Here is a 22,627-nt window from a genome sequence, read left to right on the forward strand (position 1 = left end):
GGCACTGCATTTCTCTTACTCACCTGCTTGTCCTGTTACCTGTGTCTGTCCCCCTCTATCACTCACCCAGCACACCAGACAGATCCTCCTTTGCTTATCAACTTTGCTAACATCTCTTCTTCCACTAGAATTCCTATTTTCCCATTTAAGTACATGAGCCCATCCCAATCTTCTTCTCCCTCCTCTGCAAGTACCTTTATCATACCAGGGCAGGAACCAGGGGCACGAAACATTGACGGTGGTGTTCGGCTGGGCATCGGGCCAGCATGAGTACTTGTCAAAAGTTCGGTTGCACACCAGCTCTGTTGAAAGAGAGGCAGGGGCTGTGGATGCGCATGTGCAGCAGCAGTGGAAGCAGCAGGTGTGGCAGAGCAAGTGTGGGGGAAGCCTTCTTTCTTATTTCAGTTTTCAGTCTTTCCAAGAGAGACAGTTTGGTCTAGTGGTTACAGAGTCAGACCAGGATTGGGGAGACCCAAATTTAAATCCCTGTTCTGCCACGAAAGCCTGCTGAATGACTTTGAGGCAATCACAAACACTTTGCCTAACCTACCTCACAAGGCTGTTGTGAGGATAAAAATGGAAGAGAGGAGAACAATGTAAGCTGCTTTGGTTTTTTACTGTAACAATATTTTAAAAAATAAATAAATTTTAAGATAAATAAAATGTATTTATTTATTCTTATCTATTTTTGTATTTATATACTACCGCATTCCCTTCGGACTTGCGACAGTTCACAATAAAAAGATAAAAACCAGTATAACCCCATTAAAACCCACTGAAAATTTTCATTAAATAATGAACATAAAAAGATGGCGAATACAGAGGGCCATTCCGCACTAGGATCTATGTTGCAAATTGGTTGCGGAATGAAAAAATGCCATTTTAAATAGTGGAATTGGTTGTTATGCATACCTGGCTTTGTAGTGGAATTCAGTTGCGTTTCTATCGTTTCCCACAGGTTTCCGGTCTCGGCAAAAATCGTTAGCCAGGAAGTGATATTGCCGAGCTTTGTCCCGCCCCTGGCCGTCAATCAAACGAGCAGCCAATGGGCGGCCGTTATCATGCTCCGGAAAAGCCCCTTTCCCTTTAAGGCAGGTTAAAAAAAAAAACACGTTGCAACTAATCTGCGTTGATTTGTTGCAATGGAGAGACCAATCTAGCTAGCAGGTGGTGTTTGAGCTGCTGTTTCATCGTTGCCACGCTCCCCCGAGTGAAAAAAAATAACCCTTCCCCCCGCACGGGCGCGATTTACGGCCGAAAATAAAGGGAAAAATAAAGGGAAAATAAACCAGCAAACGGGGCTGTATGGTGCTTGGTGCTTGGTGACTTAAAACAACTCTGGGGAGCTGGGTAAACGAAGGCTCGCCGGTGCGTTGATCTCCGCTCACTCCGAGAAAAAAAAAATGGTGATCGCTTCGCCGGAAGATCAGAGGAGAGAGCCAGGGGGAGGGACTTTGCAGAAACCGCAACAATGGTAATGCACAGAACTTTCCCGCTATTGTTGCAGATTGGTTGCAAGAGTGTAGCGCTTTCCGGAGGGTGAATCCACGTTTTGGGATTTCCCTGAAAGCGCTACAATGAAGTGCTTTTTGCGGATCGGTTTCAGGAGTGTGGCAGATTGTCAACGACGTTGCGCATAACTGCAAATTAGTAATGATTTCAATTTGCCACTGCTACAAAGAATCAGTGCGGAATGGCCCAGAGTTCTAGCCCCCCCTCTCCCTCTGTCCAACTATAAGGGGCCAAGAGCTCTTTCACGTTGGGAGCAAGGGTTCTGATTTACCAGTGCGAAAGAATCCACCGATGGAGACTCTGGGATCCACCATGGCCTCAACCATACGCCTGGTGGAAAAGCTCCGTTTTACACACCCTGTGGAAAGCTGACAGTTCCGACAGGACCCATAGCTCTTCAGGAAGCTCATTCCACCAGGCTGGGGCCAGGGTTAAAAGGCCCTGTCCCTGTCCGAGGCCAGGCAAACGTCCTGGGGGCCCGGGACAGCCAGCAGATTCATACCCGCGGAGCATAATACCCTGCGGGGGGCATAAAGAGATAGGCGGTCCCGCAGATAAGTAGGGCCCAAGCCATAAAGCTTAAAGGCAAGTACCAATGCCTTAAGTTTGATCCAGAAAAATATTAGTAGCCAATGAAGTTGACGAACAATCGACTGAATATGGGCCCTTCAAAGTGTCCTGGTGAGGACCCTTGCAGCCGCATTTTGTACCAGCTGTAATTTCAAAGCCAAGGGTAGGCCCACGTACAGCGAGTTGCAGAAGACTAACAATACAATCCTAAGCACTTAATTCTTTGGCAATTGAAGTCAATGGGTTAAGCTAACCACCTTAAAACAAACCAAAATTGTTTTAGTATGAAAACAGAATTTGTCATTGGGCCATTTGTGTGGATCTAGGTACAATATTTGCCAGGGTAGTGACCCACATACACATCATTTGCTCACAGGCCTCACTTTAACTCTACCCCCATTTATGAGAGAACCAGGAAGAGAATCAATCATCTCTGTCCATTTCTACGGGCTGAATTGCTACAAGTACCAGGGGCAGCCCCCTTATTCCCCCGAAGTGTGTGCCCTCCTTTCCCCATTTCCTCAGCCACAGACATTCACAAGTTAGCTTCTCATTGCCTAGCAGTGAAGCTGGTGAATAAACAAGGGGAGGAGGGAAAGAGAAAGAAAAAAGCTGGGCTGCAGAATAGACCCAGCAGTGCCTCTGACTCTCTACCCGCATTATGCTAGGGAAGCTGGTCTTCAACTGGGACCTGGAGATCCCCTGGTTTTACAGCTCATCTCTAGGCAACAGAGATCAGTTCTCCTGGAGAAAATGGCTTCTTTGGAGGATGGATTTCAGAGCATTATATTCTGTTGAGGTTCCATCCTGCCCCAAATCCTGCCCACTCCCGGCTCTACCCCCAAAGTATCCAGGTATTTCCCAGTGCAGAGCTGTCACCCCTACTTGTGCCTCTTTCCCCTCCCTCATCCAAAGTGCTGTCAGACAGTACCCAGTCTGCAGGGGGGTGCATGTCTTACCAGTAGGTGGTGGCAGGAGACTCATGTTGTGAAAGCACTCTTTGCTGTAGGCCTTCCAGTTCTCAAAAAGGGAGTCCAAGGTCTGGGCTGAGGGTCCCTGTGGAAGCCAAGAGGCAACAGAGATTATGGCTGGCCAGACACATATGTATGTCAGACCTGGGGCAGGCTGGGGTGTGTGTGGGGGGGGGGAGGGGGAACCAAGGGCCTTACCTGGAGGCACAACACCAACACCAGCAGGATACTGAGTAAGTGCGTTTGAGACATCCCTCTGGAGGACTGGGAAACTGCATTGGGGATGCTCCAGAAGCTGCTGGCTTCCTATAGAAGTTTCTGGCACTGGCTTAGCAAGTAACCTGCAAGGGACAAGGAGGAAAAAGAAGAGGGACACGAGATTCCCATTAGTCTTGCTGCTCCTCCGCAGACTCCAGGCTTCGGTGCCCTGTCTCCAAAGTTGGTGATGCAGTCAGTTGTGCAAGGATTCATTGGGCTACATCCAGACCGCCTAAGCGGTGCCAGTAAATCACGACTGACAGGGACCTGCTTGGACTGGGAACATGGCTGCTGCAGCCTCCACTCAGGTCAGGTGGTTGCTGGGCCTTTTGACCCTGCCTCTGGTTGGTGCTGGGAGCTCTCTGACCCTCACTGGAGCTGGAGGGAGCCAAGAACGCACGGCTGAGGGGGCTGCTTTGGATGCCAGTCACTGTAACTGGAGCCTGTTTTGGGGGGAGCTATTTCAGGGCTGGATGTGGTTCCATGCCAAGTGCCCAGTGAGACATGATCCACTATGACACAGTGTGTGTGTGCAAGGGGGGGAGGGGCAATTCTTATTTCTCTCCTTGGAGCTGCAGTACAGCCTGAGCTTGTACACATCTCCCCTCTCCAAACACTTGCCCAGCAGCAACCCACACAACAGGGCAAAAGAAAAGGATTCAGAGTCCGTATTAAGCCAGGCTAACAGGTGCCCCTTCAAGGCTGATCCAGTTAGGTGTGGGGCCAGCTTGTTACCCCAGAGACACTTTGCCCTGTCTTGTTAAGCTGTGCTAACCCTGGACTGAACAGCTTTGCTTTGTGGATTGAGGAGCAGCAATGCTCTGCATGGGGAGGCCCCTAGGCTCCGGGTGAATGGGGAGCAGAGGTGGTAAGAAGCACTGGGAATCATGCATCTGGGAGCCCGAACAGCCAAAGTGTCAGGGCAGGGGCTACTGAAGCTGTGCTGAAGGTAGAACCAGCAGACAGCAGCGCAGTTGGGCCATTTGCTGGCTGCTGCCTCATGCTTTACAAGGGGCCGGAAGAGCTGTGCAGGGCGGTGGCAGCAGAGAGCTCGTGAGGAGGAGGCTAGGAGGGATGTCAGCGAAAAAGGGTGTGGCTTGCTGAGGTGGACAGAGGCCCTGGAGCCTCTGCTCATTAGCTGGAGTTGGTACATTCCTTTACTCTGACATGATCTGTGTTCATGCCGGCAGGGCAGGATTGCCAGCTGCCTGGGGGGAAAGTGCCCTGTCCTTTTACTAGAGGATTAATGGGGTCTTATTTACCATGTGATTCTGTTTACCTCCATGACATGAAAAGTTTCAACTGCCATTTCTACACATTCGCCTCTGTTAGAGGGGGAGCATATTTTTTGCCGTGGCTGCTGGCAACCAGACAGCAGGAACTCTCCTTTCCTGCGGCAGAAGAGTCAGCCATATCCCTCTTAGGATTGTCCGTTTCATGGGAGCAGGGTCCGGTGGAGAGAATGCGCCAAGCTTGCCTCTGGCCTGCTTACATCTCCTGGCATGGCCCAGCTAAGGCCAACAAGGTAGTTAATCATTAACACTCTCCAGGGATCTCCTGGCTATGGCTGAACCTGGCGACAGCATTGTGTCCTCAATGTCCAGCCCCATTTTAGTGCCAACAAAGGCCCTCATGTGCCCAGAGACTGACTCCTTGGCCGAAAGCCATGCCGTGGTCCCGTGGGTGGCTGGGCAATGCCCCTGTGTCTGCAACCCAACCTGGATAATCTCAGATTCACACAAGAACTAAATCCTTCGATCCCTCTCTAAGCTGGTTAAAGGGCTCCTGAATGGCATTGCAGTACTCCTAACAAACAAGCCATTCTTGCCAGGTGCATTGGAACAAGAGGCTGAATGTGGCTGGAACTGTACTGGGATTACTAGAGTGCTCCTTCAGCAACCCCCTCCCCAAAGAAAAACCAGTTGAACTTCCTGTTCCAGCCCACTCTCTAATACACACTGATCAGTAAGAGAAAGATCCTTCCAGGGGAAATGGTATAAAGCAGAGGTAGTCAAACTGCGACTCTCCAGATGTCCATGGACATCTGGAAGGCCGCAGTTTGACTACCCCTGGTAGAAAGATTACCTTCTCCAGGGTAATGAGCTGTTAGGGGATCCTCTTTACACTGGTTATAGGGAGGCATCTTTGGCCTTTCCAAATGAGGAGGCTGTGAGAATATGTGTATGCCTAAGAAAACAGGTCAGGCTCAGAGAATGTACAGTACAATTATTAATTACCAGGTTCCACTTGCTACTGGACACTGCACCTCTGCCTGTACTGTATTAAGATTATTGATCTAGACAGTGACAATATACATATATTTCCATATATGGAATTTGCTTGGCATGATGAGGTATAGAATTAATAGGACTGTGACAGACCACACCTATCGTTCATGCCCTATAGTTGTCTTCTCTTCAGACTAAAAAGCTGCAGACTGCTTAACCTTTGTTCATAAGGTAGGTGCTCCAAGGCCTTGATAATTTTGGTTGTTCTTTTCTACACCTGTTCCATCATTACATTATTCTTTTTAATACATATATGATGTTCAAAATGCAGCCTCACTATAAATCTTTACAATAATATGGCCACTTTTCAATCCATTTTCTAATAATTCCTAGCATGGAGTTTGCTTTTTCCCCACTGCCGCTGCACCCTCTTTACTTTTGAATCAGACTATCTGCCATGACTCAAAGATCTCTTTCTTAGTGAGTTCAGATGCCATTGAGGGGGTGTTCTTTTCTTTTTGTTGTCCCAGCATGCAATGTTCTGTTTTTATTGAACTTTTTTGCCACATTACTGTTCACATATCAATTTTGGAGAGATCCTTTTGGAGCTCCTCACAATCTATTTTGGCTCTTCTCACCTGAATAATTTAGCACCATCCCATATTTGTCCTCCTTGTTACTATCCCAAAGTTCCTGATAATTTATGAGCAATTAAATAATTTATGGGAAATTAAATAGCATTGGTCCTGTTGGAATACACAAGATGTGTAGGGTGCATGACTCAAAAGCATATGAAGAATATCCTACAGGAGGCATAGGAGGACACAGGTATTTAGCATAGGTAGAATAAAAACTTCCTGATATTTTCCAAATAATTTCATCCAGCATCCTGATTGGCTCAGTTGGAGACTTCCTGCTCCTTTGAGCACACTTCCTCCATTCTAGTCTCCAGAATGAACAGGCTGAATGAACTGATTCAAATGGGTAGCTGTGTTGGTCTGAAGTAACACAATAAAATCAGAGTTCAGTAGCACCTTTAAGACCAACAAAGATTAAGTGCGTGAGCTTTCAAGTGCAAGCACTCTTCATCTGATTTGTCTCTGATGCAAGCTGGAACCAATGATGTTTATTGTACAACTGTATGCTATTTTTCAATCTTAAAAAAACTTTTAATAACAAGCTTTAATATTTTAAGTCTGAATTTATTTTAATTATCATCTGTTAACATGTTTTGTTTTACTTTTGTTGTTATGGCTGTTATAGCATAAAGCTGCAACAATAAACTTATTTACCGACACTCTTAAAGAAGTGCTTAGTATTGACCCAAGGTACAACCAAAAATAAGACATGGTATTTGGGATCATGTACAAAAATATGTGTTCACACAGGGACTTCTTTGACACCCTAACTGAAGACAAAAAAGAGACTCTTAAGTATGGCAGATGGAAGATCTATGGTTGCAAACGGAGTAGGCTCAGTATCTGTAAAAATGCAAACTTCCAAATTAACAAATTAGAGAGGTTCTCATTAATGATTGCTTATTTGTGCTACAACTTGTAAACAATCTGATTTCAGTAAGAGGGAAAGAGGAATGGTGACATGATTTGGAGAAAAATGTTTCATTATGCAAAGAGGGGACTTGACTGCAAATGGGACAGTGCAGGATGATTTTCATGCTTTAGACATATGTATAAAAATGCAAGCCTGATTAAATGTTACTGTCATAAGAAATGTAACTGGCAATGTCATAAACATCTTGGACATAGCGATAATAAAGTTATCGTCCAGCTTGAGAGTCAGAACCTGACCAAAGGCATACAAATAACCAAATGCAATAGTGTCTGTATGAAGTGCATTCAAGCTAAAGGGACAAACCCTAGCTTCAGTAACAGCCATAAGACAAGCCAAACACAGTGCCCTCTTGAGCTAATTCATGTATGTGGGTCACTAAAGACACAGAGAGCCCCCTAGTGGGAATGGGTATATAGTCACCTACTTAATCAAGGAGAAAAGCCAACTACTGGAGAGGCTCAAAGCATATGCTGCAATGGTAAGCAACAGATTACGGAGGAAAGTGTTAGCCATTCGCCCAGTAGAGAATATGTGAGTTGTGACATAAAGGATGCTTGCCTGAAGAAGGAATAGAACTTCAGCTCACTGTTCCATACACTCCAGAACAAAATGGCATAGCAAAAAGAAGGAATCACTCCCTAACTGTGTGCAGATGCATGCTCCTAGAAGCACAGCTACCTAAAAAATACTGGGGAGAAGCTACCTATCTACAAAACAGATTGCCTACAAAAGGTGCCCGAAGAATGACATATGAACTACGATATAGACACAAACCAAGTTTGAACTACCTCTAGATGTTGGGTAAAAAGCCTATGTTTCCAAGAAGAAAGAAAGAAAGATGGACATGAGAATTTGGGAGGGGGATACAGTGGAAAGTGAGGAGCTCCCCACAAATCCTTGCAGGTTCCCTGGAGAAAACCCCCAACACAGACCAGTATCTTGTTCAGTCACATTTTGGGAGAACTACTAGACCGTTTCTGCATGGGGAATCTGCCTCTGGACAGCCTGCAGTTGCTGGCAGGTTTTAGACCCCCCTCCATATGGCGTCGTCTGCATCCCCAGGCTGTCCAGGGGTTGGCTCAAGTTTTGGGCAGATTTGCCTTGGGATGCGGGAAATCAGCAAACTGGATTTGCCACCTCCTATCAAGCTTCTCATCAGGGAGTGACCAGGGGCAAGCCCATAGGGAGGGGGAAAGGTGTAATAGTCTCTGCAGTGTTCTCCCATTCTCCCCTCTCAATTTCCTGCTCCAAGAATGTAAAAAAAAATGACACAGTCCATTTTGTTGCGGGTCCAATTACTATTTCCAGCCTCTCACATATCTACCCAGGCATAAATAGAGTCCGAAACACCACGAATCTCAAAAAAAAAGGGAGAGGAATGCTGTATCATTCTGGCATTTCTCCATAACAATGCGGAAGTGTTAATTTTTTTATTGAAAATGCTTCTGTATTGTTGCATTACCACATAGTAACATGGAACTGCCTTTAAAAATTTTTTTCAGAGCTGGAAGGGAAGATGACATTTTCAGTCCATGAGAGAACCGCTGTGCTGTAATTGGTGGCTTGCTATTATTGACAAGCTAAGGAATGGGGGGAAAGTTTGGCTTGTTTTCACTTGCAGCCTTGTTAGGAGGCAAAAGGCTGTCATGAAGCAGAAGAAACGCAGGAGAGGTCTCCCATGAGGAGGCGTGCAAATTTGCGGTTTACAACCACATATTTGCAAGCAGAAAGCAGTGCGAGGTTTGTGCCTCCGAGCGGAAACGTTCCTAGTTCTTCCTGTGCAAACCTCAGCCCTAATTCAGTCATCCATACCAAGAGCCTGTCCCAGCGTCTCCTCCCAGCCATCCCTTAGTTCAGCTGGAAGATCAGCCACCTGGCTCAGTAACTCAGATGTCCCTCCTCAATTGCATTCTTTCTGCCCCTGTCCAGTTCTGTCGGACAGGGTTCAGGTGTCTATCTTGTTGCTCAGCTTCAGCCTTGTGAAGCTGCTGTGCTACTCTAAGCTCATTCTTCTCCATCTCCCATCTGTCTTGTTGTTTTGCTGAAGAACATTTGCCTCTGTTGAACCCAGTGGTGACCCTGATTCTTCCTGCCAGAGAGAACAACCTCCCTTCCCTTTGCTTGGCTAACATAATAGGATAACCGTGCAGGCTAATGACCTTGGATCTTACAGACCCTGGCAGAAACATGCCTGTCTGAAGCCCTGTGGTGGGGATCAGGGTAGGAAATTTATCCTGAGAACAGAACAAGTTGCTCTAGGCAAACAGGGTGTTCTGTTCTAAACCCTGGGCCCATTCCGCTCGTGTTGGATAATGCACTTACTTTGTTTTTTCCATTGTCAATCCAGCTGAATTCAGATTGATTTGAAGCTGGGTCTTCCTCCTTCCTCCCCCCTCCCCAAATTGAAACAGAAAACCTTCTGCACTTGATTGGGGAAGCTCAGAGGGGGGAGGGGAGCAGTGGTCACAAAGCTGAACTACCATTCCTGAACTAGCAAGGGGGGGGGGTCAGGTGAAGTCTAGCTGGCATTAGTGCTTTATTTCTTCTCTTTTGACTCCTGAGCCTCTCAAAGAACATGGCAAATCTCTGTTGAAAGAAGTGTGAGCTTCTAGAGCACAGTCACGTTAAAACAGGAAGGGAAGCCTTGCAACCAGGAACCAGGAATTCTTTGAACTAACATGCTGGCTAAACAGGGAAGACTGCTTTGCTTCTTCAGCATTGCAGGCATAGAGCAGGAAGTTAATTCACAAAAAGCAGAAATCTACACTTATACTGGTGGTGTTTTTTCCAAATATCACAGCTTATATCTGCTCCTAGATATCGTGGGGAGAAAGGTAGGGTTACCATAGATCAATCATGCATATTGCAAAGGGAAAATTTAAAGTGCACCAAATCAAAATGGAAATCACATTCAGTGCAGTGGAGAGAGATTTATCTGGGCAGGGAATGGATAAAAAGCCCCATGGAGACTCAACCCTAGTCGCAAAAGCACACTGAAAGTACATTATCCAACATGTGCAGAATGGGCCCTGGTGGTTTCTGTATCACTTGCATTCTTGGCCTGTGATATATATGAATAGAATTATTGAGTCACAAGTAGGACAGCAGAAGAGATGTGATCCTTGAGAAATTGTGTCCATGCTGGCTTTCCTTCATTGAAGGGTTAAATATTCTGGAAGAACCTGCCCTCACAATCACATACTAATCTGGACAATGTGGCAAAATAGGTTCTGGAGGATGGACCATGGCATAAAATGGCTGTCCCGGATCTGTATTATTAAATGGCTACCAGGTGGTGGAGAGGCTGGAATTGCTTTCACTTTCCACGGGACACATGCCCCAATGAAGGAAACAGGCTCTGCCAGGGGGAAGAACTCAGGGTGAATAGGCTCTAGCCCTCCTGGGGGCACTGGAACCTCCAAGGGGGAAGGCTGCAAAGCCACTTCTCCAGAGAAGGCATTGGTTGTCTTAGGCAAAGGGGCAGGGCCTGGCCACAAGTGAAATTGTGGGAGAAAATTGTGGCAGAAAAGCAGCCCAGTGGAGGAAAACAAGGCAATGGATGATGTTTTCTCCCACCCAAGCCAGAATCCTTGACCAGTCTGGCCTGGAGGGAATTTCAGGTTCCCCAAGAAGTCAGAGAAAGGGGTACACAAAATGTAACAAGTGAACAAAGGAATCTGTGCAGGTGCAATAAAGTTTACTGAAAGAACCTCCTGACTGGAGGGTACCAAAGTTCAACACAATTTCTACAACAAAATATTCAACAAACAGGTCCTGGTGAGTTGCCCTTGTTTCAATATACTTCGTCAGTGTGTAATACAATCTCACGATGGACGGAATGAGATAGAATTGGCAAACGCTCTAGTTCTCTCTGTCTTCTAGGAACATGCAGGGGCAATTACCACTTCCCTCTCTGCTTCTCTACTGAGCAGCAGTGGTGGTCAGTGGCTACCATCAGCCCTGGCCTTGACACGAATCTTCCTGCAGGCAAACAATCTCTTTTTTCTTGTTCTGATCAAATAAAAAATACAGGGTGCTTGAGAGGAAAAAAATGCAAACAGAGTAACAGCATGGAGACCAGACTGGCACACCAGAAGCATGGAGAGAATCACGACAGTGTATGTCTGTCTTGTGAGAAAGGAAATAAGGGAGATCACACTTTTAGCAGCTAGATCTGTGTGCACAAGAACCTGAGTGATGTTAGATGAGCCTTCCATAGCAAACTATTTTTACTTACATTGAATGTGCCAGATCAGCGTTCAACACCTGATAATGTTTAGTTATCAAAATGCAACTACCTATGAAATGGCATACAGTAACAGCAAACCTTCTTCCATCCTATTACAATCTCATTTTGCATGTCTTTGATTCAGCAAATTAATTACCAGCTGAAAGTTTATCTTTTCTCCCCTGGAACTTAAATCCCTTTAAGTAATATTTTCTTAAATGCTGGAAAGGTATTTTTTTAAATACTTCCATCAATTGCTGTTACTGCCACTCCAGATATACAGTACAATCTTTGACTTTTGGAATAATGAAGAGCTGAAGAGAACAGCTCTAAGAGGGCTGTGATTAGTCCAAAGTCACCCAGCTGGCTGCATGTGGTGCAGTGGGGAATCAAACCCAGTTCTCCAGATTAGAGTCTGCTGGCTTAACCACCAGATCACATTGTCTTTGAGCTGATTTTAAATGAAAACGTAAGTCTTGCATATGCTGTTGCCAATATAGGAGACCCCCTACACCAGGACTTCCACTTTCAGAGTGGGATAGCCGTAGACTGACACTGCCTCTGGAAGCAATGCCAGGATATGCAGGGATATTGCTCTCAGAAGGGGAGTCCATGGTGGTGGAAAGTGCTGTCAAGTCACAGCTGACTTATGGCAACCCTGTAGAGTTTTCAAGGCCAGAGACATTCATTTGCCATTGCCTGTGTGTGCACCGTGACCCTGGTATTGCTTGGAGGTCTCCCATCCAGATACTAACCAGGCTGAAGCTTCTTAGCTTCTGGGATCTGATGAGATTGGGCTAGCCTTGGCAGGCCAGAGAGCCCTACAGGAAAGGTCATTGAGATATCGGTTGTTATTGGTGTGTTCCCAGTGTCAACTGCTGTAATTCCTTGCTGTCTTCTGGGTTGTTTGTTTCTGCTGTTCAGCCATTAATCCAAGCATAAATTATGCTATCCATAAAAAACAACGCCATAGAAGTAAATAAAGTTCCTAAGAACAGTATGGCACAGATGATCCTGCCTGCTTTTCTTGGGGCTACGAACTGGATGGGTCAGTTGCCAAAATATGAACAAAATCCCTGATTTCAGTTTCACTTCTCCCACTGAATGGGCCCCAGGCAAGCCACCAGTCAACTGTCTCTGATTCCACTAGCTAGAGAAGGAACTTCCCAAAGACGCTTGCTTCCCCTTTCCATGGCAGAAAGAATTATCTGCTCAAAGAATATTTGCACATACAGCAGATTTGTGTGAAGAAAGACTGTCCAGCTAGGGATGCCAGCTTCCAGGCAGGTGTGGGGTTCCCTTGAAATTACAGGTCATCTCCGGACTAAAGAAATCAGTTCCCCTGGGGGAAATGGCTGCTTTGGTGGGTGGATTCCGTCGCATTATACTGAACTGAGGTCCCTCCCTGCCCCAAATCCTGCCCACTCATGGCTCCACTCCCAAAGTCTCCAGGTATTTCCCAACCCAGAGCTGGCAACCCTATCGCTAGCCTTTGCCAGCAGTCAGAGATCCAGGGGCTGTTGAGTAGGGGGCTCCTGTACTGTGTAGGTGTGGCATAACTGTAAGACATTTGGAGAAGTAGTTTGCTCAAAAATCAGGCTATATATTTATGCAATAAATGAATGAAACCATTTTACTGAGCTACGTTACTGAAATGTTGCAAAGGTGACTGATATAATTTATGTGAGTACTGAGAACTGTAAAGTATTAACAACAGGGATTATTTTTAAATACTATAAGTTTGAGAAATGCTCCTCCTGTTTACCCACCCCAATCTTTAACACTTTTCTACTCTTGGTGGCATGAGCCTCTTGTGGCGCAGAGTGGTAAGGCAGCCGTCTGAAAGCTTTGCCCATAAGGCTGGGAGTTCAATCCCAGCAGCTGGCTCAAGGTTGACTCAGCCTTCCATCCTTCCGAGGTCGGTAAAATGAGTACCCAGCTTGCTGGGGGGTAAACGGTCATGACTGGGGAAGGCACTGGCAAACCACCCCGTACTGAGTCTGCCATGAAAACGCTAGAGGGCGTCACCCCAAGGGTCAGACATGACTCGGTGCTTGCACAGGGGATACCTTTACCTTTACTCTTGGTGGCATTGAGTAAGATAGCTAGGGATAGCATTCAGAAGCCAAGACATCCACCCTTCCAGAAAGGCAAGTCCAAATAGATTTATGTATACACCCCTTGTGATATATCCTCCTGCTCGCTATACCTCTGCATGTGCACCTGTTCCATTTTCCTATCTGAACTGACAAAACTCAAGAGTTCTTTCTCCAGTGGGGGGCTAGACATATAGGTCAAAGCTGCTTCCAGATGGCTGTCAAAGTTAACCTGAAGGTGTGAAACTGGGGGGGGGGGCAGGTGACTAATTCCAGGTAGATAAATTCTTGAAGATTTGAGGATGGAGCCTTGGGAAGTCAGGATTAGGGGGAAGGGATCTGAGCAGGATATAATGCCCCTAGAACAGTTGTTCTCAACCTGGAGGTTTCGACCCCTTTGGGGGTTGATCGACCCATTTCCCAGGGGTCGCCGAGGCCACCACCTTCCTAATGGTACGAAGGTTGTGTGCTCCGGCAGCACAGCGGCAGCCTCAGCAACCCAAACGGGATCGTGCCATCAGGTAGGTTGAGAACCACTGCCATAGGAGAATACCCTGGCCCATGAGAAGTACTCCTGGCCTCGACCAGGTCCTTTTAGGTCCTGGCTCTGACCTGGTAGAATGAGCTCCTGGAAGTGCTATGGGCCCTGACAGAGCGTGTGCAGTTCTGCAAAGCCTGCAAGATGGAGCTCTTCCACCGGGTTTTTGGTTGAGGCTGGGTGGCAATAAGATCAAGGGCCTCTCCTCAGTTTGGCCAGGACATGAGGCTCCCCTTCTATTACATCTTTTCCTCTGAGGCGCCAGATGGGGCAGTTGTTGAACAGGTGGTGGTGGGGGGCTTAGTCTATCATCAGATGTAGAATGTTTTTAAGTTGGAATGGTTTGTTTTACTGTGTGTGTGGGGGTTTAATGTTGTAACCCAGTGGTCCCCAACCTTTTTATCACCGGGGGCCGGTCAACGCTTAACAATTTTACTGAGGCCCGGGGGGGGGGGGTCGTCTTTTGCCAAGGGATGTCGCTGCCTGAGTCCCTGCTCCACTTGCTTTCCTGCCAACACCCCTGACTTCCTGCCGCCTGCTGGGGGGCGCTGCCAGCAGCAGCTGCGCAGTGGCATGCTGAGAGGGAGCCCCAGCCATGGTGGCCAGTGGAGAGCACCAAAGGTGAGCCAGCAGCAGAGTGGCAGGGCAGCCCGCGAGGCAGCAGCTGGGGAGGAGGACAAGGAGGAGCTGCGGCCTGGTACCGACTGATCTATGGACCGGTCCTGGTCCCTGGACCAGGGGTTGGAGACCACTGTCCCACCGTGGGCTAGGAGCGGTGGGTAATAAATCTAATTAATAATAATAAAAATTTGGTGCAGGTTTACCAAGGGCCATTGGGATAGGGGGTGGGTGGGAAGAAGTATATCTGCTGGATGAGCGGTTGTGACCAGATTTCATTCTCTAGTGTTCTCCTTCATCTTCCTACTGGATATGCAAATATGACTCAATAACAACTGAAGGTGGTCCCACCTTCAAGTGCCTATTGCCATAGTCTTCAGACTTTCAGTGCAGCTATTCTCCTACTCGTCTCTCTCCTCCTATTGACTGACCTCTGCAAGGACACCATCTGACCACTTTTTAAACAACAGCTATTGTGTTGTTGTCACTCATCTGGGATTTTTTAATAGTTCCCCAGATTTGCAATTGTTGTTTCTTACTTAATTAGACTCTCATTGTTTAGCACTGCCTTGGGATTTTCCCTTACCATATCATTACCCTAATCAGTTTGTTCATGTTTCTCACCATTGGAGCTTCCTAGATCACATTAAGTGGCACATAAGATACTCAAAACTTTACAAGAAATTAGGTTTCAATGGATGCTTAGAAGGTGGATTGTATGACATTGTGCCCCATAGAAATCCCTCCCCAAACCCTGCCCTCTTGCAGGCTCCACCCCCAAAGTTTCTAAATTTTTCTGAACCAAGAGCTGGCAGCCCTGTCTGCAGGGTATACTGAAAAGGATCGGGGAAAGGGAGAAAGTATTCCTACAGACTGTGTACAGAGAACGGGTACAGCTACTCTGCTTATTTCTCCCTTCCTTCTTGACTAGAGGGAATAATACTTTATACAACTGGTTTAACTAACTCATAGATGGTCCAAATTGTTTAAATATTTTATTGATTTATAACAGTATCGACAAATTTACCTGTATTATATAATTAACTGTAAACCAACCCAAGAAGACTGGTTCAGTAAGGGTTGTCTATATGAATGAATGAATGAATAAATGAATGATTATGTACACTCAGACTAAAATGCCAGCCAGTTGCTTGGAAATGCTTGTACAGACTAAAAAGGGTTAAATAAAAGCTAAAGAAAAGAGCTCAAGGGCAATGAGGGATTTTTATTCTTCCAGTGCTCTGCCAAAATGAGTGGAGTTCACAATTTACTACAATTATGAACACAAGATTCCGCTTTCTACTGAGTCAGACTATGAGGAAGAATATTGTCTGCTCTGACTGGTAACATCTCAGTTTTCTAGGGTCTCAGGTAGAGGTCTGCCACAGCACTATCAAATTGTGTGGGTTTTTTAAAAATCTGCCATGGATCCTGTAATCATTAGGAGATGTAGTATTAGCTCTATCTGCTTATCTGTTTGAACCACTGGCGCCCCTTCCTCGTTTTATTGTTTCACCACTGGGGTGCCCTTTCCAGTCCCCTTTCACACTATCCCCCATTTATCTTGCAAATGAACTGATTTGGACCTCGCTCTGTCCTTGACAAGGCCTGCTAATAGTTTCCCTTTGCTGTGTCTTTTGAAGTTCTCCCATAAACTGGATTCCTGGGGGGGCGGGTATGGGAATGGGGATATAAGCCTGAGTTTTACCTGTACAAGCCATTCTTGGCAACAACAAGAACAACAGGAACAACAAGAAGTTTTATTTACGGTCATTCAGAGCAATAGTCTTGGCAACGTAGAGATTAGGGTTTACTTGCTTTTGCAACAGGACAAAGATTCATTACTGGAGTAATCTGCAGAAACCTCACAATCATCTACTACATCCTTTTAACTGGAGATGCTGGGGATTGAACCCGGGACCTTCTGCATGGAAAGCAGCTGCTTGACCACCAAACCATAGTCCTCCCTCTATGATGTTACCTGGAAGTGTTTTGAGATAATATATCTGGGTGGGGCTGTGGTTAAAGCAGTGGTCCCCAACCTTTTTTATTAGGCTGGGGACCGTCAGGGCAACTGCATCGCGCATGTGCGGCTGTGCATGCACGCATGCGCCATGTGCGGCCCAAATCGCACATGCGTGGCACTTTCGCGCATGCATGATTTCGGCCGCCCATGTGCGATGGGCGGGCGCGGCCCTGATTCTCTCTCCTCCCGTCCTGCAGTAAGAAGCTTCCCAGGCTGCAAGCTTGCGGCCTGGTACGTTTTTTACTGCGGGGGGGGGCGGGGAGAGGGAACCGTGGCCCGGCGCCATGGCCTTCGCGGCCCGGCACCAGGCCGCGGCCCGCAGGTTAGGGACCACTGGGTTAAAGTACGCTGGGATTCCTAGTTAAATAAATTTAAGATTAAGGTATTGAATGGGGGTCATCTACAATGATCTTAAACATCCAGGCTGTGTAAGCACATACCAGTTAGCCTCCATCAGACGTTTTAAAAGTGTCACATGATAAGTGCAGGAATGTCTAAGGCAGGGGTAGTCAAACTGTGGCTCTCCAGATGTCCGTGGACTACAATTCCCAGGAGTCCCTGCCAGCATTGACTACCCCTGGTCTAAGGAATATCAGGGCAGGGGAGGGATACCTGGGGATCCTCTGGATTTACAGCTCATCAGGGGAAAACGGCTGCTTTGGAGGGTGGGATCTAAGGCATGATGCTCACCCACCCCAGTCCCGCCCACTCCTGGCTTAACCCCCAAAGTCTCCAGGTATTTCCCAACCCTGAGCTGGCAGCCCGAGGGCAGGCATGTGCTTAGGAGGATACCTTAATAGATTAAGCTTTGCTACATATGGCAGAGGCAGACTCTGGCCCTCAAACACATCAGCCAGTCTGATCTAGGAGAAAATGTGAATCTAAATATAATTATTAGTTAGAACCTCACTGTGAAAAATAGAGCCTTTCTGCTAATCCACTCCAAGATAAAATTTCCTTGCCTCTTTGCACAAGCCTGCTTCATTTGACATCCTACTGCCATCATCTTGGAGAGAAAAAAATACCACCCAAATATAACAGAGGAAATATTCCTAAAATCCTAATGGGATTATTTCTAAATTGCATTGTTTTAAAAAGTGTACCTATTTTATAAATAAGAGCTCCACTATACAGTACTGGAGTTTGTAAAGATGGAAAGATGGACTAAGACCCCATCAACCTCATAGGACAAGTCACTGCTTGTATCCCTGACTATCCCCAAAGCCCATCTGGACTTTTTGCTCTTCTCATTTATGTTCTCTGCAAGCAACAAAGTATTCTCTGGTTTCTTCCCTCCATAGATAGAGTGCTCAGCAGTTGCTAATACAGGAGCTTCCTGGAGAGTTGAATTAACTAGGTTGCCAAAGCAACTGTGGGGTATCATACTACATGCAGTGAGGCCATGTCTGAGACATTACTGTAAATGGGCATTATTTTAAAGGGTATCAAGGGAATACCCTTCCAGAAGTGGGAGGATAAAAGGTCTATTGAAGTGAAACAAGCTGGGAAATGAATAGAAAGAAGCACAGGGGGAACTGGGCTGAACCCACCAGTGTAACTTTCCATTTCCTACCTGGTAAGGAATTGTGAAAAGAAGAGAATGTTAATGCCCACAAAGCAGGGCTCTTTGCTGTGCAAGTGGCTCCCACCACCACAGTTACTGAGTTTATACACAGTCTGTTTGCAACCTGTTGAATATTGTGGCAGAAATGAGTCACATTCTATCTCAGCTTCTCCAAAACATAAGTCTGTCTACTCCTGGCACTGGCTGGCACCGTTTGCATTTCAAAGAACAGGGGTACTTGCTTACTGGAAACACTTGTGCTGGGATTCCTCTGCCACTTGGAGTCCTAGGCAGGCAGGGAGCACAGAGGAGAACTGCCCTTTCCCAGAGACTTAGTCTTGCCAGGGGCATGGGCTTAGAATCATAGAAATATAGAGATGGAAGGGACTTCCAGAGTCATCTAGTCCAACCGTTTCCACAATGCAGAAACTCACAACTACCTGCCTACCCACAGTGATCCCAGTTTTATACCCAAGGATCCCCCCCACACACACACACACACCAAAAATCTCCAGAATCCATCCTGGCCTGGAGGAAATTCACCTACCACCCTACAGTGACAATCAGCAATTCCCTGAGTATGCAAGGAAAGAAGAGGAGGAGGAGGAGGAGGAGGAGGAGGAAGACTTAATTCTTATATGCTGCTTTTCTCTATCCGGAGGAGTCTCAAAGCGGCTTACAATCTCCTTCCCATTCTTCTCCCCACAACAGACACCCTGTGAGGGAGGTGAAGCTGAGAGAGCCCTGATATCACTGCTCGGTCAGAACGGCTTTATTAATGCTGTTGCAAGCCCAAGGTCACCCAGCTGGTTGCATGTGGGGGAGCACAGAATCGAACCCAGCTCACCAGATTAGAAGGCAACACTCTTAACCACTATACCAAGCTGGAAGGGCCACAAGAGACAAACACTGACACATCCCTCCCTGCCCACCCTTTCACAATCTGCCCAAGTTGATAAAATCTGCATTTCTGTCAGATGTCTATCTAGCCTCTGCTTAAAAACTTCCAAAGAAGGATAAACCACTACCTCCCAAGGAAGCCTGTTCCACTGAGGAAATGCTCTGACTGTCAGGAACTTCTTCCGGATGTTTCGCGGAACCCATTGGTTCTGGTCCGCCCTTCTGGAGCAACAGAAAACAACTCAGCTCTATTTTCTCTATGACAGCCCTTCAAGTATTTGAAGATAGTTATCATATCACCTCTTAGTCATCTTCTCTCCAGGCTAAAGAGACCAAACTCCCTCAACCTTTCCTCATATGACTCAGTCTCCAAACCCCCACCATCTTCATAGCCGTCCTCTGGACATGCTCTGGTTTCTCTACACCTTTCTTCAGTTGTCGTGCCCAAAACTGAACACAGTACTCCAAGTGAGGTCTTACCAGAGCAAAGTAAAATGGTAACATCACCTCCCGTGAACTGGACACTATACTTATTTTAATACAGCCCCAAATCCCGTTTGCCTTTTTAGATACTGAGTCCCACGGCCGATTCATGTTCAGTGTCTGGTCTACTAAGACCCCGAGATCCTCTTCACGTGGACTACTTCCAAGAAAAGGTTTATTTCCTTAGATTTGGGGACCTGGTCACTAGCTTTGATGTGTTAGGACAGTCACCATCTGGGTCACAGTGTTGGTCTGCCTAACCTAGCTTAGATTTTGTGTTGGTTTTGTATACAAAGGACTAGTTCTCCCAAAGTATTACAGGAGAAATCCATGTAACAATCACACTTTGTCTCCTTCCAGCCTTACATACCATATATGGATGCCGACCTCCAGGAGGAAATCCCCTGGAATTACAGTTCATCTCCACACTACGGAGATCAGTTCCCCTGACATTGTACCGCTACGAGGTTCCTGTCTTCCCTAATCTCCATCCCCAGGTCTCCAGAGGTTTCCAGGGATGATTTTGCTTCCCAACCTAACCCTAATCCAAATTTGCCTGATCCCTCCTCCGTTTTACCGGCTGCCACTTGAGAAAATGTAGAACCTGATGCTGCCACGTGCCACACATTCTGTCCTACTCGTGAGGAAGAGGGAAGAATGAGCTGTGGGTGGCTGTTTTCAGGAGCAGCCATGTACCTTCCATCATGTCTCACTTTAGACTTATTGGCCTTGAGCTTGTTTGGAGGTTCTAGCTGTGGGATGGTTGTCCTCTTCCACTGAGTGTGCAGCTTCAGGAGGGACGCACATGGAGCGGTGAGGGAGGTAGGGGACACCCGCCTAGCCAGCCAGATCAGCCGAATCAACCCTGGCGATCAATGGGGTGACAGATGTCGCAGCCAGATTGCCCTCACAATACCAAGGGTGAATTGCTCATATCTGAACCCTGTACCGGCTAAGAGTGGACCTCTGTGAGCCCACTGTGGACTGCGCATTGCGGTATAGCCATCTTGTGATATTTGTGTGTTCTTGGAGGATTGTGCATGTCGCTTGGCTGTACCATTTTATCTTTTTTTAAATCATTGTTATACCAATAAAGGTATTTTGTATTCTATATTCTATTCAGACTTATTGGCCCTTGCACTGGCGGCTTCCACACGAGGGTGGGACAAGCAGCGATGAGTGAGGTGGGAACAGCTGGGAATGGTGTCTGCATACCTCATTGCCAACTCTGGCTTGGGCCATTTCTAGAGATTTGGAGGTGGTGCCAGCGGAAGAGTGGAGTTCCAGATCAGCATGGAAATGTCGCAATAGAAGCTCTCCTCTGAGGCTGCAGTTTTTTCCAGGGGAACTGATATCTGTAGTCTGGAGATCAATTGTAATTCCAGGAGAATGCCAGCCCCCACCTGGAGGTTGGCACGCCTAGTTCCTGTGCTTCTCTCTGCTCTGACTCTCTTGTCTTCTTTTTCCTCTGTCCCATCAGTGTAAAAGTACCAGTAAGACAACAAACATGACTGCCCCCCTGCCTGGGAAACCCCCTTCCTCCTCCCTTCCACTTCCCCAGCTGAGCTGTGTGTGAAGCTACATCTCAACTCAGCTGTTAAAGGCACTTTGTTAAGGGTCTATAAAGATGGCGATGAAGAGTTTAGTTCTGCCCCTCCCCATATTGGCTGCAAATAGAACATCCATTATAGTTGCCAGACTCCAGGTGCGACCTGAAATTGTCCCAGATTTAAAACTGGTCTTCAGAGACTACAAATAACAGTTCTTCTGGAGGAAATGAAAACTTTGGGAATCTATATGTACACTCACCCTTAGCCAACCCACACTTCCCACAATAAATCCGGCTCAGAGCACAAAGCCCCTTGAAGCCCAAGTGGTGGGTTCGCCAGGACTACAATGTCATATGGAGATGGCACCCCTTTTTCCACATGGATTTTAAGAAATCCCAATAGGGAAGAAACCATACAGAAATACTTGCTTTTGTCTTTCCTAGAGCTACTCCCAATACATTTTAATTGTAGGAGCCCTCATGTTCCAAAACACATGTATTTTTCTTCATCCTGTGGTACCATTTTTTAAAAAAAAGATATTTTGTGCCACCTTTCAGGGCAGCACACAGAGAGACATTTGAATAACTACAAACAAAATTTAAAGTGATAAAACAGCTCAATTCAAGACACATAAACAATACCAGAACTAGGGAGGAGGCTCGTAACCATTACTGAGGGTATTTCACACAAAATAAAAAGGCTTCACTGACTTGCAGAAGACACCGATATGGGGGGGGGGGGACAGGCAAAGGCTTTCCAAAGTTTGGGAGCCCTGATGAAAAAGGCCCTTGCTGGGTGAGGAATGTCTGCCTTTTGCTGAAGTCAGGCAGGCTGTGTCTCAAGTCAAGAAAGCTTATTCCACATGCCTAACACCAATTTACAGACATCAGGCCAATGTGTCCTGAGCATCTCCCCTATCCCAATGGAGCCTTTCTTTTTAAAACAGGTGTTATACTGGCTACCAGTCCTGCTGGGAGAATGCTGATTTCAGTGTTAACTGCCTTGAAAGAAGAACATCATCACCTTGGAACTCTTAAAGAACTGCCGAACAAGCAATGCATGATCCTGATAACTTGCTGCTACCTCTTGGTTTGTTAATTAAATTACATGAATTTAGGCATCTTTTGTCAATGCTGTGTGACACAGCGTCAGGTGTCTCTTCTGTATATCATTCTAGGGTCTGTACTGCCAGATGCCTGCTGTTTTATAATACATCCTAGCTCTGATTCAATAGAATATATAGAGCCAATTTTATAATATCAATGCAATCCCTTATTTCAGAACATCTTACTTCTAAAGGGAATCCGGGGAAAAGGACGAGAATTTTGATATTTTCATCCAGCAGGCTCATGCTGTGAACATGTGCTCTGGACTTTTTGAGTGGGGCCAACTGAAGAATTCTTAAATTTGGGGGAAGGGGGCTATTTTCCAACCCTTTCACTTAGGAGAAAATGAGGAAAAAATGGAGCTTCTGTAACATTTGCCATTGGCCTGAGGGAAGAAAAGCTCTCTT

The 22,627-nt window shown here is 46.4% G+C and overlaps 1 protein-coding gene across 2 annotated transcripts in view; it reads right to left on the bottom strand.

The window, feature by feature from the left end:
- Positions 1–22,627, bottom strand: part of GCGR (glucagon receptor) — a 42,687-nt gene that overhangs the window by 12,046 nt on the left and 8,014 nt on the right. For both annotated transcript variants that reach the window (XM_077328081.1, XM_077328082.1), the window contains exons 2-4: positions 3,252–3,394; positions 3,042–3,138; positions 195–302 (exon numbers count right to left, since the gene is read on the bottom strand). In XM_077328081.1, the coding sequence (XP_077184196.1) occupies positions 195–302; positions 3,042–3,138; positions 3,252–3,305 (259 nt within the window). In that variant the 5' untranslated portion in view covers positions 3,306–3,394. The remainder of the gene's footprint in view (positions 1–194; positions 303–3,041; positions 3,139–3,251; positions 3,395–22,627) is intronic.

This window comes from Paroedura picta, chromosome 3 (genome assembly GCF_049243985.1).
Source record: "Paroedura picta isolate Pp20150507F chromosome 3, Ppicta_v3.0, whole genome shotgun sequence".
In the NCBI taxonomy this organism is placed as follows: domain Eukaryota; kingdom Metazoa; phylum Chordata; class Lepidosauria; order Squamata; family Gekkonidae; genus Paroedura; species Paroedura picta.